The 17,381-nt window shown below is 36.6% G+C and overlaps 1 protein-coding gene across 2 annotated transcripts; it reads left to right on the top strand.

The window, feature by feature from the left end:
* The first annotated feature begins 3,260 nt into the window (after positions 1-3,260).
* On the top strand, positions 3,261-16,324 carry Lpar4 (lysophosphatidic acid receptor 4). 2 transcript variants are annotated; one of them, XM_045140747.1, is made up of 5 exons: positions 3,261-3,592; positions 5,627-5,676; positions 6,236-6,280; positions 6,954-7,051; positions 14,013-16,324. In XM_045140747.1, the coding sequence occupies exon 5, from the start codon at positions 14,093-14,095 to the stop codon at positions 15,203-15,205; it is 1,113 nt and encodes a 370-aa protein (XP_044996682.1). In that variant the 5' UTR covers positions 3,261-3,592; positions 5,627-5,676; positions 6,236-6,280; positions 6,954-7,051; positions 14,013-14,092; the 3' UTR covers positions 15,206-16,324. The 2 variants fall into 2 exon arrangements, with proteins under 2 accessions (XP_044996682.1, XP_044996681.1); XM_045140746.1 differs by lacking the exon at positions 6,236-6,280.
* Positions 16,325-17,381: the final 1,057 nt, after the last annotated feature.

Below are 17,381 nucleotides of genomic sequence, written 5' to 3' on the forward strand. Positions count from 1 at the left end.
GGCATAGTTAAAACCATTTTGTAACATTTATGCTGTTTCTAGGGAAACTAACATAGTGTTGAGCTGTTGGCACTTAGGGTGAATTCACCCAGGCCTTTGATATTGTTGGCAGAAAGAAAAATTGATTTGGGTTTGGAGTGTAAAAGTCCTAAGCATCTGGTTGTTCTTATTCAAGTGTGTAAATTCCCAGTTGGAAGTTAGTCATATTTCAGTTACTTTCTTTTCAAATAGATAAAAATGAACCTTATACTCCCCCAGATAGTTTTGAACATACTTTAACAACCCCATATTCATCCTCCACCCCCAGTGGCACAAACATCAGCAACTCAATGAAGGCCTTTTAAAAAGGATGTTTTGGATTAAGTTGTGTGGCTATAAACTGGCTGTTTGGAGAACACCCTGGAAAGGCTTTCATTTTCCCCTTCTGCATTTCAAATATTAAAGCAAGTAAAACTAGAAAGTTTATAGCAAGGAGTGAGTGAGAAGAAAAGGGAACTGTAGTGGGTATGTTTTAGTACATTCTTGTCAATAGGATTTTATTTTTCATTATGTATGTATAGTGTTTGGCCTAAAACAATACATTGATCCTGATGTGTCTGAAAATGGATGAAATGGCACATGTTTTTAGCTGAGAATTAAAAAGAATGCCACATAGGTGCTTTAGTCAGGGTAGAGAAAAGGCCAAGGAGAAGAATTTCTGTGAATACTACTAATATCAACTTGTAAATAAGCAGACATAGAGCCTATCCTCTTGGAATTTATGGTTATGAGAGATCAGCAATAATCAAGGGCCACATACATAAATTACATGACAACAGCATGTAATTATACCTGTGATAAATGCAACAAAGAAAAGTTATGATGCTATAAGGCTTATAAGTGGATATATGGCCTACATTAGGGATTAAGGAAGAGTTCTCTGGAAGCATGATTACAGGGATGGGACCTAAAGGAGTAAGAATTAAGTTGATAAAGGGAGTATTGTGGGCAGAGAGTGTTAGAGGCAAAGGGAGCAACACTTGAAAATATCCATGTTGTGAGGGATCAGACCAGGAGTCCAAAAGACTGTCAGTGAAACCAAAGCTTAGATAGAAAATCATTGATACTAGGAGGGCATGTGATCCTGTGATATGGGGGAAAACTTTCTAAGGATTCATTTGGGAGATTAATCAGAAAGACATGTGCATCCCATTGGAAGAAATTAAGACAGATGGACTGGAAGACCAAGGAATATTAATCCCAACAGAAGCAAGATAGTGAGCAGGTCTTACAGACAATGTCTGCAACTAGAGGCTACCTCTTAATTCACTAGTTGCTACCACAGAACACTCCCTCACAGGCTCCTCTCTTTACCTTTCTTTTCACAGCTAGTCTTTTAAGCTTTCTTTTACCTTGCATTTTCTGCATTTGGTCATTTCCCTCTAACCACCTGGAAAGCTATTCGTTTCTATTCTAGTGTTAATTAAGCCCTAGTCATCCACAAGCTCCTTCAAATCCCACATTATCTGGGAAGCTCTCTTGGCCATATCCCTGGGACTTTGTTTCTCTCATTTATTGCAGAACTCAACATCTGCATAATTGCTTTGTTTTTAAAAATATGCCTTTGATATCTCATTGCTTTATGTAGTTTTTGTTTTGTTTTTTGTTTTTGTTTCTAGCTTGTCTGGGAAATTTTGCAGGGCAGTGACTTCATTTTTATATGTGAACAAATGAAGCCATCAAGGCCTGGTCTAGGCTCAGAGTAGGTGAGAAGACCCTTGTGAAGACAGAGCCCATGCTAGCCAGAGCAAAAGCAGACACACCCGAGATAGTCAGAGAGAGGAACAGAAATAATAGAGACTATGGACAGGGCTTTGGGAGAAGAGCAGTAGAAAAAAAAAAGGCTTTATACAGTCTGTCATAAGTAATAATACTGGTGTCAGTTTCACAGTGACTTGTTTACTGGTCTGGATTGCTAGTTGCTAGTGCAGACAGTGAAAATAGACATAAGAGAGGAGAATGAATGAATATGAAACAGGTAGATTGAAGTTATGAGGCATACAGAGGTTCCCTCAATTCTCCAGGAGCATGGCTCTGCGGAGGCACCTTATTCCAGCCAAGGGATTTCATTCCAAAGAAGGGGGAGGGTGTTTTTGGTACTGGTGGTGGCTGTGGAAGGAGGTAGAGGAGAAAAGGATGGGAGGGGGGCAGTGCTGGTGCCAAGGAAAGGCTTGCCATCAAGTTACAGAGGGGTAAGTTTCCACAACAAACTCAGATCAAGGAGAGGGAAGGAAAGAAAAAGAAAACTAAGAAGCAAACAACCACCATCACCACCACTCTCCCTCGCCACACGCACGTGTATCTAACCAACAGTCTGCCTATACGGAAAGTGCTTGCCCAGGGGAGAAGCAGTGTAGTTGAAGATAAGTGTTCACCTTGAAGGATTGTTATCTGTACTTTTAAAAAAAAAAAAAACCTCTGAAAATTTTATGGTGATTAGACTTCTTGGCAGGTTTTCTTTTTGTTGTTGTTTTTTGAGGTAGGGTCTCACTCTGGCCCAGGCTGACCTGGAATTCACTATGTAGCCTTAGGGTAGCCTCGAACTCGTGGTGATCCTCCCACCTCTGCCTCCCAAGTGCTGGGATTAAAGGCTTGTGCCATCAAGACCGGCTTCTTAGCAGTTTTTTAAAAGAAACGACTCTCTTTTAACCACAGAACACTCTCCCTGGAAGGTGGGTATTGTAACTTTGGGACCATAGCACATCTCCACCAAAGCATTCAGAGGACATTTTCTCTCTTAATTAAGTGACTGTGGATTGCATTTTATTTTGGGAAATGGTGGGAGATGTAATAAAAAAGCATTTCCCTATCACGGTTGTTTTTCCCTGCCCCCCACTTATTCTTACCCAAATTGTGTTTGCAATTGTTTTAAACAAGTAGAAGCAAACATGGGCTGCTCCTCCCAGTTTGGAATCTGTCCCCTCCTCCTCATTAGAATTGTAAGGGGGTAGCGATCCTGCAGCAAAGACAGGCACACAATCTTTCTCTGTGAATTAATTGGTCAGGAAAGGCACTTTTTACATTGTCAAGTGGCACTTAAGCCACTAATTCTTGACTGTGAAAGTGCTTTTCCTGGGCAATGCTCTTTAAGGAAAAACTCCTTCACTCCAGTGATTGGTGACTAAGGGAACGATGAAGCACAGGGGATTGGGCGGGATCTGGGCTCCTAATAATGCCTCCTTATCCAATGAAAAGCATTTCCTATTGAGACCCCCAAGAGTTCCCCTGGCCCTCGGCTCCAGCAGGGACTTTGGGCCCTTTCTTGTGTCCTGTTTGTTAAAGGCATGCGGGCTACTGCATTCAAGAGGGCTGGTCCTTAACAAAGGGAAAGAGATAAATGTAAATAAGCTCACATTTTTCAGAATGAGCAGTTTGCAGTAAGAAGCTGCGGCAGCCCAGAGTCTGCTTCTTTGGGCTGGGCTAACCTTTCCCTGTTTAAAAAAAAAATGGATAAAAATATGCACTTCCAAAGTGCGAGTTGCCCGTTTACATGTTTATTAGCTAATTATCTACAGGCATGAGCACACTCTCATCTAGCACACTGTTTTTTGGGGTAAGTCTCTGAGAAAGATTTGATTTTGGCGTTTGTGGGTGGGGGATGGGGTAACAAACCAGTGGAAACAGCGATGCTTTGAGTGTTTGGGGAAAGAAGTTAGATTTCAACTCTGAAGTACTGAACAAGGAGCATCGTGTTGAATGGTAAAAAACAAGAATTTCTATTGTTTTGGCAAAAGTATTGTTTCTATGGAAGAGATGCAGGATTTTCAGGATGTTGTTTCATGTAAACATAGCTGTCCTAAAGCGCTGATTTTAATTCACGGGGGAGAATAGTTTAGAAACTCTTTTGGGTAGCTTTATATTTCTTTGGTTTACAATCAATTCTAAGCTAATGTGGCTTCTATTATGATGAGGTTTCTTTGAGTAAAACTATATACAACATGCCTTTGATACTTAATTGATTTATGGAGAATGTGACATTTGCTGTATTGAATAATTCATGAACTTGCCCATAAAGGAAGAATCATGTTTGAATGAAAACCTAAATCTGGCATAAATAGAATTTACTATTATATATGAAATTAACTGCTATTTGCCATATCATATGACATCTTTAAAGTCCTCTATGAATATCCTGAATACTTTTAAGATTTTAGTAAAAAGACTTTTTGAAATGATTAGTAATGAATTTAGGTAATTTGTATTTTGGGAAGTATGGCAATGTAATTTGCCATGATTTCTGTGTGAAAAAAAAGACAAGTCAAAGAGTGTTTCAGTTTGGTGGTACTATTCATTTTATTGCTTTTCCAGATTAAACCATCTGTATTTTTCCTTGGCAAACATAAAGACAGCAACGATAGCTTACAATGTAAATTCTCCAGTATATTTGCACATTAGTTTTTCAGAACAAAATTCCAAACACCATACCTCATCAAAATAGATTATACCTCACTTTGCCTTATCACAGAAGAAAAGTTTCATACTTGCTAAGAAGGATGGGTTCAGTTGATAAACCTGATGGCTTATAGATTCTAAAGCACCTCCTGCTGCCAATCAGAGATGTGAATGAAAGCCCTATTGGAACAATCAGGCCAGCCTTTCAGAATGGGAACTCTCTAAGTCAGGACTGGGAAGATGCCTGATAGCTGCACTCAGGTCAAGCTAAGGCAAGCTTGATCTCTTCAATACCCTTTGAGAAAAATGCACTGAGATTTGTTGTGCTGTCTGTGAGTTGGTCACAGCCTAATTGTGTCACTGCCTTTTATTTTTTTTCGTCACCATACATAATCTGCTTTGTCCATCTTAAGGGTGGGTTAAAAACCTGTAATTGTAGATATTGGTATTGAAAGTTGGAGTTTCATAGAAGGCTAGCCACCACTGAGAATCTAGTCCTAGTTTTTGGAAGAGAAACAATTGGTGATCTGAAAAATGTATTTGTTCTAACATATGCTGTTTAGCTCAAATTATAAGGGACAACGTGATCATGTAAGATCATCAAATTTAAAGATCTGAGACATTGACAATTAAGAGTTAATATGCTTGCTGAATAGGCAGGACACAGAATGAGGGAAATTAGGGCATTAGGAAGACTTTAGGATGTGAATGTTATCTTGTTCTGTGATTCTTAGCTTCTAGTCTTAATTAATAACATTTGCTTCTGACATTTAGATAGAACTAACAATCATCACATTAATGAAATAAAAATCAATAATGCCCATGACAGGTTCATAGAGTTATTTGTTTTTGTTTGTGTAATGCAAGGTGAAGCAGGTGAAACACAGGTGGGCGGGGACAGTGAAAACACCAACATGGAACCAATTGAAGGCTTCTGTCAGGGCCAAATTTGGAAACAGAAGAGAAACTGAGACCTAGAAAGGAACTGTGACTTATGCTACCACAGTTGGATGGGGATATTACAGTAATGCCAATTATGATAACTCTGCATATTTGAACCTTCTAATTGTGTTCCAAATTAAAAATTCTTTGTATAGTATGTATCAAGTAGGAAAGCCATAAAAGAAGAAAAAAAGTGTGATATTTATGTCTTCTTTTAAGATTAACCAATAAAATAATATTCATTTCCTTTCAGGACTACTGTTCTCTGGAGGAGTGTGAAAATCAGTTCTCCTTAATATTGAGGTGATCTCGGTGTATTTTAAAGTTTCTAAATTTTTTTTTTTTAATGATGAAAACTTATTTCAGAGAGTTGGAGCACTTTCTGTCAGTCTACTTTGTTTTGAACCACCTTCATTCAGAAGGGGGTGGATGTATCAACAGTATCAGTTTGGCCCTAGCAAGTGATTTCTACTTTACAAGCACTATAGTGAGCAGCATCTAAACATAGGTGCTACTTGTAATAGGTCCATCACATTGTATCTTTTGTATGAGTATTTTGTGCAGAGTTGTGATTTTATATATATATATATATAGATAGATAGATAGATAGATAGATAGATAGATATAGATATATCATAGTTTTAAATACGTATATACATATATATATATGTATTTTTAAATACATATATATATACACATATACATATACATACATATATCTCCATATATTGTACATGTTACATATCTATCTATTTAACAATTATATAAATTATATATGGTGGGTTTGGGAATCTTCATAAAGGGACAGTGATTTTCAGTAAGTGTTTAACTAGTAATGAAAGTCTTTCTCATACCAATATAGCTCAGGAGGGAAAGAAATTTAGAGGCGGTGAAGCTAAGAGACAAGGTAATGAAGACCCTCCTGTTAATCCAGTCTTCTTTCCTTTTCTCCTGCCCAATCAAAACAATTTTGGCCAGAATAAAAGAAAAGAAAAAGTGAAGCACAAATAAATAAACCAATATGAATTAGGCCTCCAAAGAAATATTTGTTTATTTTAATGTATGGACATGGGAAAATGTTCTTATGCTTTCTGACACAAGATATCTTTATGTGATTGTAGGATATATTACTTATAAAATATGATCACAACAGTGATACATTTGAAAAATAGACTGCTACCTGAAATTCTGTTTTGAAATCAAAAACATTTAAATACCATTCTGAAATCTATTGGCTCTTACATATCCTGGTATATCATGTACTCATTTCCACTACTTTAGTTTTTAAAAAAAAATAAAAATAATATTTATTTATTAGAGAAAAAGAGAGAGAGAGAGAGAATATGTGTGTGCCAGGGTCTCTAGCCACCACAAATGAACTCCAGATGAATGCACCACCATGTACATCTGGCTTACATGGGTTCTGGGGAGTCAAACCTGGATCCTTAGGCTTCGCACACAAGCCCCTTAACCACTAAGCAATTCCTCCAGCTCCATTTCTTCTACTTTATGATCTTGGTATACATTTTATTGAGAAGCTCTATTTATGGAACACTACTGTGACACATTCTGTTTTACAGCACGCCTTGGAGAAACCCCTGACCACAGTGCCCTCGGAAAATCCACTGATTATCCAAGTCTCGGATAAAATTGGTGCCATAATTTGGTTTGAACTAATGTGAGTACCACTGTGTTGATAAGCATCTTTTGTCAAAAATTCTCATTTTATTCAACTCGTTTTGTCACCAGTGCTTCCAATGATTACAAATCATGTGATCCAAAGATCTCCAATAGACAGTGCAATACAGGTAATGCTCATGTTGATGAATTCTTTGGATCAATCCCATTTTGTCAGTGAAACTAGTTAGATAGTAAATAGATAAGGAGATGCCATATTAAAAAAAATCATTCATTCATTCATTTATATAACAGGGAAAGAGGGAGGTGGGGGGAGAATGGGCAAGCCAGGACCTCAAGCCACTGCAAACGAACTCCAGATGTGTGTGCCCCATTGTGCATCTGGCTAACGTGGGTCCTGGGGAATTGAACCTGGGTTCTTTGGTTTTGCAGGCAAACACATTAGCCTCTAAGCCATCCCTCCAGCCCACCACGTGTTTATTCATATTATCAGGACCAATGTCCATGTGTATTAGATGAATTGGTATCCGAATTGATTACTGATTTGTGTTTTCAGATATAGTGATCCAGTTGAATTCTTGTTAGGATGTATGAGCCTTGCAGAATTTGGAAATAAGCTCTTTTATGAACATTCAAGACTTTCTTCAGAGGTCCAGGACTTATTCTGAGATGAGATATTGAGTCTCAAGACTCTAGACAATTTCATCATATTAGATTGAGCAATTTCTTTGTAATTTCCTTACTTTATAACTAGGTACTAGGGGAAAATCTGCTTTAGTAGTTCTGATGCAATCTTTGGCCCTATCATTGAGCACTAGACAACAATATTCCCTAAAGAGTGGCCTGTGTCATCAGGTGAAGGGTTAGTAGGAGAATTGAGTTGTTTTTGGTAAATATATATATATATATATATATATATATATATATATATATATGGAGAGAGAGAGAGAGAGAGAGAGAGAGAGAGAGAGAGAGAGAGAGAGAGAAAATCAAGTTAGTTGCTGAGGGTAAGATCTGATCATATTGGAATTTCTATGATTTCTCAATCTTTTCAAATAAATTGGGTGGGGACAAAACAGCCTTAATAAAATCAGTTAAAATCAGATTCAACAGTGGTAATCTATTTAAAAGGGATACTTCTTGCATCAAAAAGAACAAAATGTTGCTACTGATCAGTTTTCCAGATCCATTATACAGTGGAACTTTTATCTATGAATTTCTGCATATGAAATGTCATAAGGTTTTCACAAGTATTATGAAACACCAACCAATGCATAGGAATGTCAATTGGAACCATGTGTATGAGTGTGACCTGTGCCTATGACTTGGCCTAGAAAATTTCCTTTATGAGGCTTATCTGTTAGCAAGTGCTCCTTGGGGAACAAAAGGCTAGATATGTTTCCTATTGCTCCAGCAGAATTGTCTTGTATTATATTTTTCACAATATTTGTGTTATTATTTAACTTTGGTTCATTGATAGGTATCTATAGGCAAAGACACAGTAGGTTTCTGCTTACTCTATGTCAACTTTCATAAGCTTTGAACAGAAGAGAAAGGGGAAATACTCAAGGGATCAGAAGGACTCTGACTTGATCTGATCTCTTTAAAAATGGAGCGAAACAAAGGAATTCAGTATACCCACCTTCAGGGCTTTATCTTATAGGATATTGGACTGTGTTTTGTTGGCAAGAAAGTTGATGTAGGGTTTTAAAGGTATTAGGCTCATGACAGAATTTAGCATTGAAATTTTAGCATTTTGTGAAGGGATCTAGGTAGTTACTCATCCACGTAGGGTCAAAAGGCTGCCTTTACTCCCTCTGTGAGTCCCAAAAATTCTAAACTTGGCATATGTCATTATCATTATGAATGAGAAAAAAGAAAAAAAAACCCAGGAAAATGTAGATACCATTGTGAACTATCTGAGTTAGTTCCATTTTTGTGGGTTAAAATATTAAAAATCGAGGGTCAGGTTTATAAAAATTGTTTTGCTTTTACAAACTTTTAGTAGTGTATAATAATTATAAAAATAATGGATTTCTTCATGACACTTTAATAAATGTATGTAAAGGATATTGATTGTATTTATCTCCCATTGCTCTCTCTTCTGTCTCCTCTCCCTCTCCTTGATCCTGTGCCTCAGATGTCTTTTTCATCAACTTTCAGGTGACCTGTTTTCTGTCCATGGTCAGTGAAAATGCATGTACTCAACACAGACCCCTCTCCCTTTTCGTAAAAAATATATAATAAATCATATATATATATATATATATATATATATATATATATATATATATATGGATAGATAGATAGATAATTGGCTGCAAATATCATCACAGTAGTCTGATAGTACTAGAAGTAGAAGATGTAACTAATTGCATTAGGGTATTTTTTTAATTCTTCATCTCATTGGAGTTCCCTCTTTCCCTCCATTTAGTGCACAGCATCTTAGCCATTTATGAATATCTAGTGGTTATAAACATCATTTCTTTTAGTCTAAATGTAAGAATACAGTAAGAAAACCAGTTTTGCTTCTTCAATACTTTTGATTCCTTCAGAATCAGCTCAAGAGGAAATGCTTCTCTGATTATAAAAAATTACACCTTTGGGCTGGAGAGATGGCTTAGTGGTTAAGGTGCATGCCTGTGAAGCCTAAGGACCCAGGTTCGATTCCCCAGGTCTCACATTAAGCCAGATGCATGTGGTGGCACATCCATCAGGAGTTCATTTGCAGTGGCTGGAAGCCCTCGCACACCCATTCTCTCTCTATCTCTCACTCTGCCTCTTTCCCTTTCTCAAATAAATAAATAAAAATAAAGTAATAAAATAGTTTTAAAAATTCCACCTTTGTGGGGAAATATGCCACTGGGTGCACTTTCCTGGATTGTTCCAGGGGAGTAAAATGTACAGTTAGGGTTCAAACCCCAGGGAAACTTTCTGAGATATAACAAATGAACAGCAGAATATATTTCTGGCATGAAATTCAGGTAATAAGAAAGACAGACTTCTCTGATGTTTCTCTGTGTCTGTATAGGACTGAGTACTAGAAAACTCATCCAGATACTCACAGGCTCTGCTGAATATCCTCAGCCTTAGCTGTGAGGCTCAGCAGTAATGTTTATACAAGGAAAAGAAACAGTATAGTTGAGTTACAGAATGAACTGGTGTCTGAGTCAGAAATAGAACTCTCTGCTTCCAATGCTGTGTTAAGACCCGGCACCACACCCTCTCTGCTAGACAGCAAAGGTGGTGTGTGTTCAAGGAAGGGAGAGCTATGAATAGGGCTATAGTGGCAGTTTTCCCATGCCCTCTCTTTAGGAGTGAGACTGTACTGCTTTCTTGTCTGTGGTCCTTTCTCTCCCACAGGATTTGATTACTCAAAGCAACACAGCATAAGTGCCATACATTTACAGACTGCCTGCTGTGGCTACAGTGCATATGTTCCAGGGGATATAAAACTGAAATGAGATGATGACTATGTTAATTAATTTTATTTAATCACTCTGATATATATATATATAGTATGTAATGTTTTACTCCATAAATATAATTATGATTTTAATTTAAAAATAATATGAATTAAGATTATAAAATGATTCTACTTATGAAAAAACCTGAATGTTAAATAGAATACAAAACAACTATTTGGAATAATACTTAGCAAGTGAGCTAGCAGTACTCTGGATATGGGCATCATCAGTGAGCAAACGAGGGGGATTCTGGGAAGAGGTGCGAAGCCTACTACTGTGAAATCATTTACCCAATAAAATAAGCTTACTGGCAGTCTTTATTATATAAAGTAAATGCAAGAAATTATAAATGAATAAAAACCTGGATTTATGTTAGAGGTTTTATAGTGCCATAATTTCTTAAGCTTATGTGACCATGTTAAAGTGTTATTTCATTCACTGTCTTGATTTCTTTCAACAAAGAAATTTTTTTTGAATGTGTATAGTATAAAGAAAGACGTTTGGATTGATGTGTAGTGGGAAGGGTGTTAAAAATAGTGAGAAAATGGCTTAAGCACTTGAGAAGTTTGACATTTGCTTTTTTCTTCTATCATTCCATTGATGAACACATAAGGTATAAACAACAACAATGAAAACTTGGGTGTGTAGCTTCCAAAGGGAAGCAACTGAGATTTTTCTAGGTTCCTTCTGTTTCTGCAACATCAGCTTCTATGTTCTGACAAACAGTGATAACACACTATCCTTAGATCTTGGACCTCTGGAAGGGATATGATAAAGCAGAGTGGAGAGGATAGAATTGGAGGAAAGGTGAATTGGAAACATGTCCCAGGACTTAATACAAATTAGATGGCAGCATTTATCTCTCCCAGCAAAGTCCTTACTTCCTCTTCCCCTCTTTCTCTCTACTCTCCTGTTTTTCTTTCACTAGGAATTTCTCATCTTCTCTCATGCTCTGGTGCCTATTTTTTTAAACATTTTTTTTTTTATTTGAGAGGGAGAAAGAGAGAGAGAGAGAGAATGGTCACCCAGGGCTTTCAGCCACTGCAAATGAACTCCAGATGCATGTTTATGTGGGTCCTGGGGAATTGAACCTGGCTCCTTTGGCTTTGCATGTAAATGCCTTAACTGCTAAGCTAACTCTCCAGCCCCTGGTACCTATTTTTATTTCTTCCTTATCTAGCTTTCGCTGTTAGCTTTTATTTTGTAAAGGTTCCTGTTGTACTTTGCTTTTCTATGTTAAGGTTGCTTCTGGCAAAAGCTGAACAGAAGCTCTGTGAAGAAATGACCAATAGGAGTATAGTCTTAGCTGAGGCACTGCTTAAAAGCTAGTTGAATGAGAATCCTGGGATAACAACTTCAAGTTTTAAGTTGAAGACTATTCAACTCATATCCCTTTGTGTTGTACCCCATTTTCTGAAAAAATCATCTCTTTCTCTAGGTACTGTAGTAAGAGATTTTTTTAAGCTAAATATTTTTCTTTTCAAGTCATACACTGGGTGAGGTGACTTTAGTCCTCTTATTTCTTGTAGGTTTCTCTTTCCACTCCCTTTCCCAGTGTATACAGAGCTCTGTTGACATGTTTCCTTGGACTTTTGGAGGAAAGAATGAAGGGGGAATCACTTCAATAACTAGCCTTTCACATTTTATGATATAATCATATGAAAACCCATAACTGACTATGACAAGAAACAAAGACCACTTTCATTCCATATTCTTGCTCAAAAGAACCATTCAGCTACTTGTTCACAGTGTATTATGGAACACATTTGAAAGACAGACTGTCCAATGGTAGCTATTGACTAGGAGAAAATTGGTGATATTTCTACACATATCTTCTAAGTATTTTGGCATAGATATCCAACAAAGATGATTATTTCAATAGCTACCACATGCATAAACTGTGTTGAACAGAAAATGTGTAAACAGCAAGATGAGATATGTACAATGGGGCATAGGATGGACATTCATGTCAAACCCATCTCTCATATTCAATTTGGATATTTTGTTAAATATACATTGGTGAGATAGGGTCTCACTTCATAGGCAAGTATGGCCTGAAACTCACTACATAGCCCAGGCTGATCTCAAACTTGTAGCAATCCTCCTGCCTAAGCCTCTCTGAGTGTTGGAATTATAAGTACGAGATATCATGTCCAGCTGTTTTGTGTTTCATGTCAAAAGACTTTTTGGGGGCTAGAGAGATGGCTTAGTGGTTAAGCACTTGCCTGTGAAGCTTGAGGACCCTGGTTCGAGGCTCGATTCCCCAGGACCCACGTTAGTCAGATGCACAAGGGGGCACACGCATCTGGAGTTCATTTGCAGTGGCTGGAGGCCCTGGTGTGCCCATTCTCTCTCTCTATCTGCCTCTTTCTCTCTCTATCACTCTCAAATAAATAAATAAATAAATAAATAAATAAATAATTTTTTAAAAATTTCAAAAAAGACTTTTTTGGATAGGGACATTTTAGTACATAAAGACACAGATATATATGATAGAATGAGCAGTAGGAGAGAGAGAGAGAGAAGGGAGACATGCTAGGCTTACGGAAGACACTTATCTGTAGGAAGGAAATGCTGAATTTGTTCTTTGAGTTCTCTCTAGAAAGTGTGATCGAGTGAAAAAACTTTCTGAAAGTAGATCTAATTAATTGATGTATCCATGCTTTCTGAACTCCTACTTTGGAATAAAAAAGTGGATTAAGGACTGGAGAGATTGCTTAGTGGTTAGGGCGCTTGCCTGAGAAGCCTAAAGACTCAGGTTCTATTCCCCAGTGCTCACATAGCCAGACAAGGTGGCACACGAGTCTGGCATTCATTTGCAGTGGCTGGAGGCCCTGGTGTGCTCATTATCTTTCTCTTTCTCCCTCTTAAATAAATAAATAATATATTTTAAAGTGAACCAACAAGTTACTTCCCTAGTTTATTCATAAGCTTTAATGCATGTTCTGGAGGCCTATCTACCTTCTGTGTAGCATGTAGAGTTAATGATCACATATTTTGGTGATATTGAAGAGTGTATGGTACAATTTAGAATAGTTTAAATCCTTGGTGTAGGAAAGAAAAAAATCCTAAATTTTGGTTTTGTTGATATCATTTACATTATTTCCCAATTCTGATATCTTGTAACTTTAAATTACCTAAGCCTCCATTTTTATTTCCGTAAGATTATAATTCTTGTGCCTACCTTACAGTGTTCTTGTGAGAAGCATATAAAATGTGGCATTTGAAAGTTGAAAATTGCCATGCAAATTTTAAAATGTTACCACTATTTTAGTTTTCAGGTGTTTTAATTTCCTCGTGGGTAGTCTATACTTTATCTATGTTCATTGCAGTGCTACAATATTGCGATTATTGTATTGAGTGTGACCTCCCACTTCTGTAGTATATCCTTTGCAGGACTATTTAACATGTGATAGGTGCTCAAAAAGTGCTTGTCAAGTCCAACAGCATGTAGACAAGCAGAATGTCTTTGATATCACAGAAATTGTAGTGGGAAGGCAGACTTGATGATTCATTCTATCTTGTCTCTCATAGGAGGAAAACATTTCCTACCAATCCCTAGTTTTAGAGAGGTGAATCCCTGCAGCTAGCAGGCCTTCTGGAAAAAATAATCCATGGGTGACCGAAGATTTATTGACTTCCAATTCCAAGATTTAAATTCAAGTCTCAGACCCAGATTGGGCAATGTGACTGCCAATAACACTTGCATTGTTGATGATTCCTTCAAGTACAATCTGAACGGTGCTGTCTACAGTGTTGTGTTCATCCTGGGTCTAATAACCAACAGTGCCTCTCTGTTTGTCTTCTGCTTCCGCATGAAAATGAGAAGTGAGACTGCTATTTTCATCACCAACTTGGCCCTCTCTGATTTGCTTTTTGTCTGTACCTTACCTTTCAAAATATTTTACAATTTTAACCGCCACTGGCCTTTTGGTGACACCCTCTGCAAGATCTCCGGGACTGCATTTCTCACCAACATCTATGGGAGCATGCTCTTCCTCACCTGTATTAGTGTGGATCGTTTCCTGGCCATTGTCTATCCCTTCCGATCTCGAACCATTAGGACCAGGAGGAATTCTGCCATTGTGTGTGCAGGGGTCTGGATCTTAGTCCTCAGTGGTGGAATCTCAGCCTCTTTGTTCTCCACCACTAATGTCAACAATGCAACTACCACTTGCTTTGAGGGCTTCTCTAAACGTGTTTGGAAGACTTATCTGTCCAAAATCACCATATTTATTGAAGTTGTTGGGTTCATCATTCCCCTGATATTGAATGTCACTTGCTCTTCTGTGGTGCTGAGAACCCTCCGCAAGCCTGCAACACTGTCTCAAATTGGGACTAATAAGAAAAAAGTGTTGAAGATGATTACAGTGCATATGGCTGTTTTTGTGGTATGCTTTGTACCTTACAACTCTGTTCTCTTCCTATATGCCTTGGTACGCTCCCAAGCCATTACTAATTGCTTATTGGAAAGATTTGCAAAGATCATGTACCCAATCACCTTGTGCCTTGCAACTCTGAATTGTTGCTTTGATCCTTTCATCTATTACTTTACCCTTGAATCCTTTCAAAAGTCTTTTTACATCAATACCCATATCAGGATGGAGTCCCTGTTTAAGACTGAAACACCTCTAACCCCAAAGCCTTCCCTTCCAGCTATTCAAGAGGAAGTTAGTGATCAAACAACAAATAATGGTGGTGAATTAATGTCAGAATCTACCTTTTAGGTACTAAAGTTGCCTTCAGGCCCAGTTAATGGTTTCTCCTATGGTTTTACTTATGCTATAGATAAGAAAGAAAAATAGCAAATGATGCTGAGATTAACGTACCAAATACAGTCAGCTACTTTTGTTTGAACATTTACTGTACATATTCTGTTTTGTTCAGTAATTATAGGTCAAGTCTAATTACAACAACCAAAACCAATCATCAGATTCCTGCTGAATTGTAATTGCATTGTACCACATTATATCAAGTGGTCAATATCTGGACTTTTTTGTTATGTGGAGATTACTTTAAGACTTTTTCTTCAAAACATTCCGTTGATTTTGGTAATTGGATTGGGCCTATAAATATAGAACAAATTCAGGGATTATTTAAAAAATGTTCGTGCTACTACTGATATATGCTAGGTCTTTTTTCTTTTGTTGAATTGAATTTATTTTAGTACAAGAACATATTTTAACCTAATATCATTTACAAGAAAAGTATTGAATTTAAGAATGTTTGGCAAAATTTTTCTGAATGTTTAACATAGAAAAAGGTATGTTTGATGAAGATGGCTGAAAAATTGGAAAGTTAACCACATTTACACATTTATAACCAACATTAGTGTCACTTTTTAAAGCTATAAAAGTATATTAGAATCTTCATATGACATTTCTAAGCCAGAGAGCTGCTACAAATGTGCCTAACAGGTACAAAATGGAAAAAGAAAAACATAAATTTACAAAATGTCATAAAATCTTAAGCAATGCCACATTAGTTCTTTATACTTCCATTTATCTTTTCTGGAGGGTAGGAACTGGATTATGTAAAATATTTATTCTTTGTATTAAATGTTGACACACAGTGCAGCCAGCAAACTTCATTATCTGCTCCAAGGTCAGGAACAAGTTGAAAAGTGAACATCTTAAAATTTGCATTAATAATTATTTTGGGGTAGAGATCTGTAACTTTAAACTACTTCTTCTTTTTTTCAATTAAATTTTGGGGCACAATGTAGCCAAGAAGCTACTGAGTTTGTGCCCAGGTCGGGAGCATATTGAAAAAAAATACATAAATCAAAACAAATAAAATAAAAACTACAAAACAAAAAAAGACAAAAAAAACCCACAAGCAACAAATAAAATAGTTAACATTTGCATTGCTATTTTATTTTCTAAGCTCTAGAATTTTAAAATACCATGCCATTTTAATGAAAAATTTGAGCACAATTTAGTTAGAATTCTACAAAATTGTGCCCAGATCAGGACTGACTTAGAAAAAATACATAACCCTCCAAACAAACCCTAATAAACAAGGACACCCCAAATTCAGTACTTCCATTTTTGTGTGTATCAATTTTATCATATTCAACAATAACTGCACCTTTTATATGATGTCTTGGATCAAACTGCACCTAGGAAGCTGCTGAACTGGCACCGGATTTTCTAGGAAACAAAGCAATATTTTTAAATCAAATAAAGAAGAAAACCCTCTCTTTTCTCAATAAAACAACAGAAACCCCAAAAAATCATTAAAACCATTTTTTTTCTTACTGAGAAATAGATTTAAGAATATTAAGACTTTTAAGACTTGTGAGCATGATGTAGCTTGAAAGACATTAGTATTTAGGTGAGAAGCCCCAAATATGCCATGATAGTGAAACAAAAACATTTTAAAAACCTTATGAGATAAAACAATCAGTTATATAAAATGTGCATAAGATATGGTAATTAAAAATGTTAAGAATTTTTAAGTAAAACTTACAGGAACAATGCATCTTGGAAATTGTTGAACTTGTGCCAGGGGTGGTAAAAAAATTCAAACCATAAAACAATGCCTAAAAGTTAAAAATTCTAAAACAATAAGAAAATTCTTGAAACTCTTTAACCTCTATTTTCTTCTGGTGATATATAGGTTTAAAAATACTAACAATTTAAAGTAAAGATCTGTGGGCACAATGTGACTTTAAAAATGGCTGAATTTATGCTTGGGTTAAGGCCTCACGGAAAAAAAAATACTAACACAATAGAACAATAGTAAAAATGAATTCATGATCCCAAGTCCTAAAAATAATCATGTATTATATTGTCTTGCAAAGAAAGGTTACAGTTGGAATTCATAAGGCGTTAGGCTCAGTTAGACAAAATTAGGCTAGGTTAGATGAAGTTCAGTTGTTAGCTGATGTTATGAGATCAA

The sequence above is a fragment of the Jaculus jaculus genome, chromosome X (genome assembly GCF_020740685.1).
Source record: "Jaculus jaculus isolate mJacJac1 chromosome X, mJacJac1.mat.Y.cur, whole genome shotgun sequence".
Classification (NCBI taxonomy): Eukaryota; Metazoa; Chordata; class Mammalia; order Rodentia; family Dipodidae; genus Jaculus; species Jaculus jaculus.

Bases quoted from the DNA above. Each gene is read 5' to 3' on its own strand.
- Lpar4 (XM_045140747.1), top strand. From the start codon at position 14,093: ATGGGTGACCGAAGATTTATTGACTTCCAATTCCAAGATTTAAATTCA.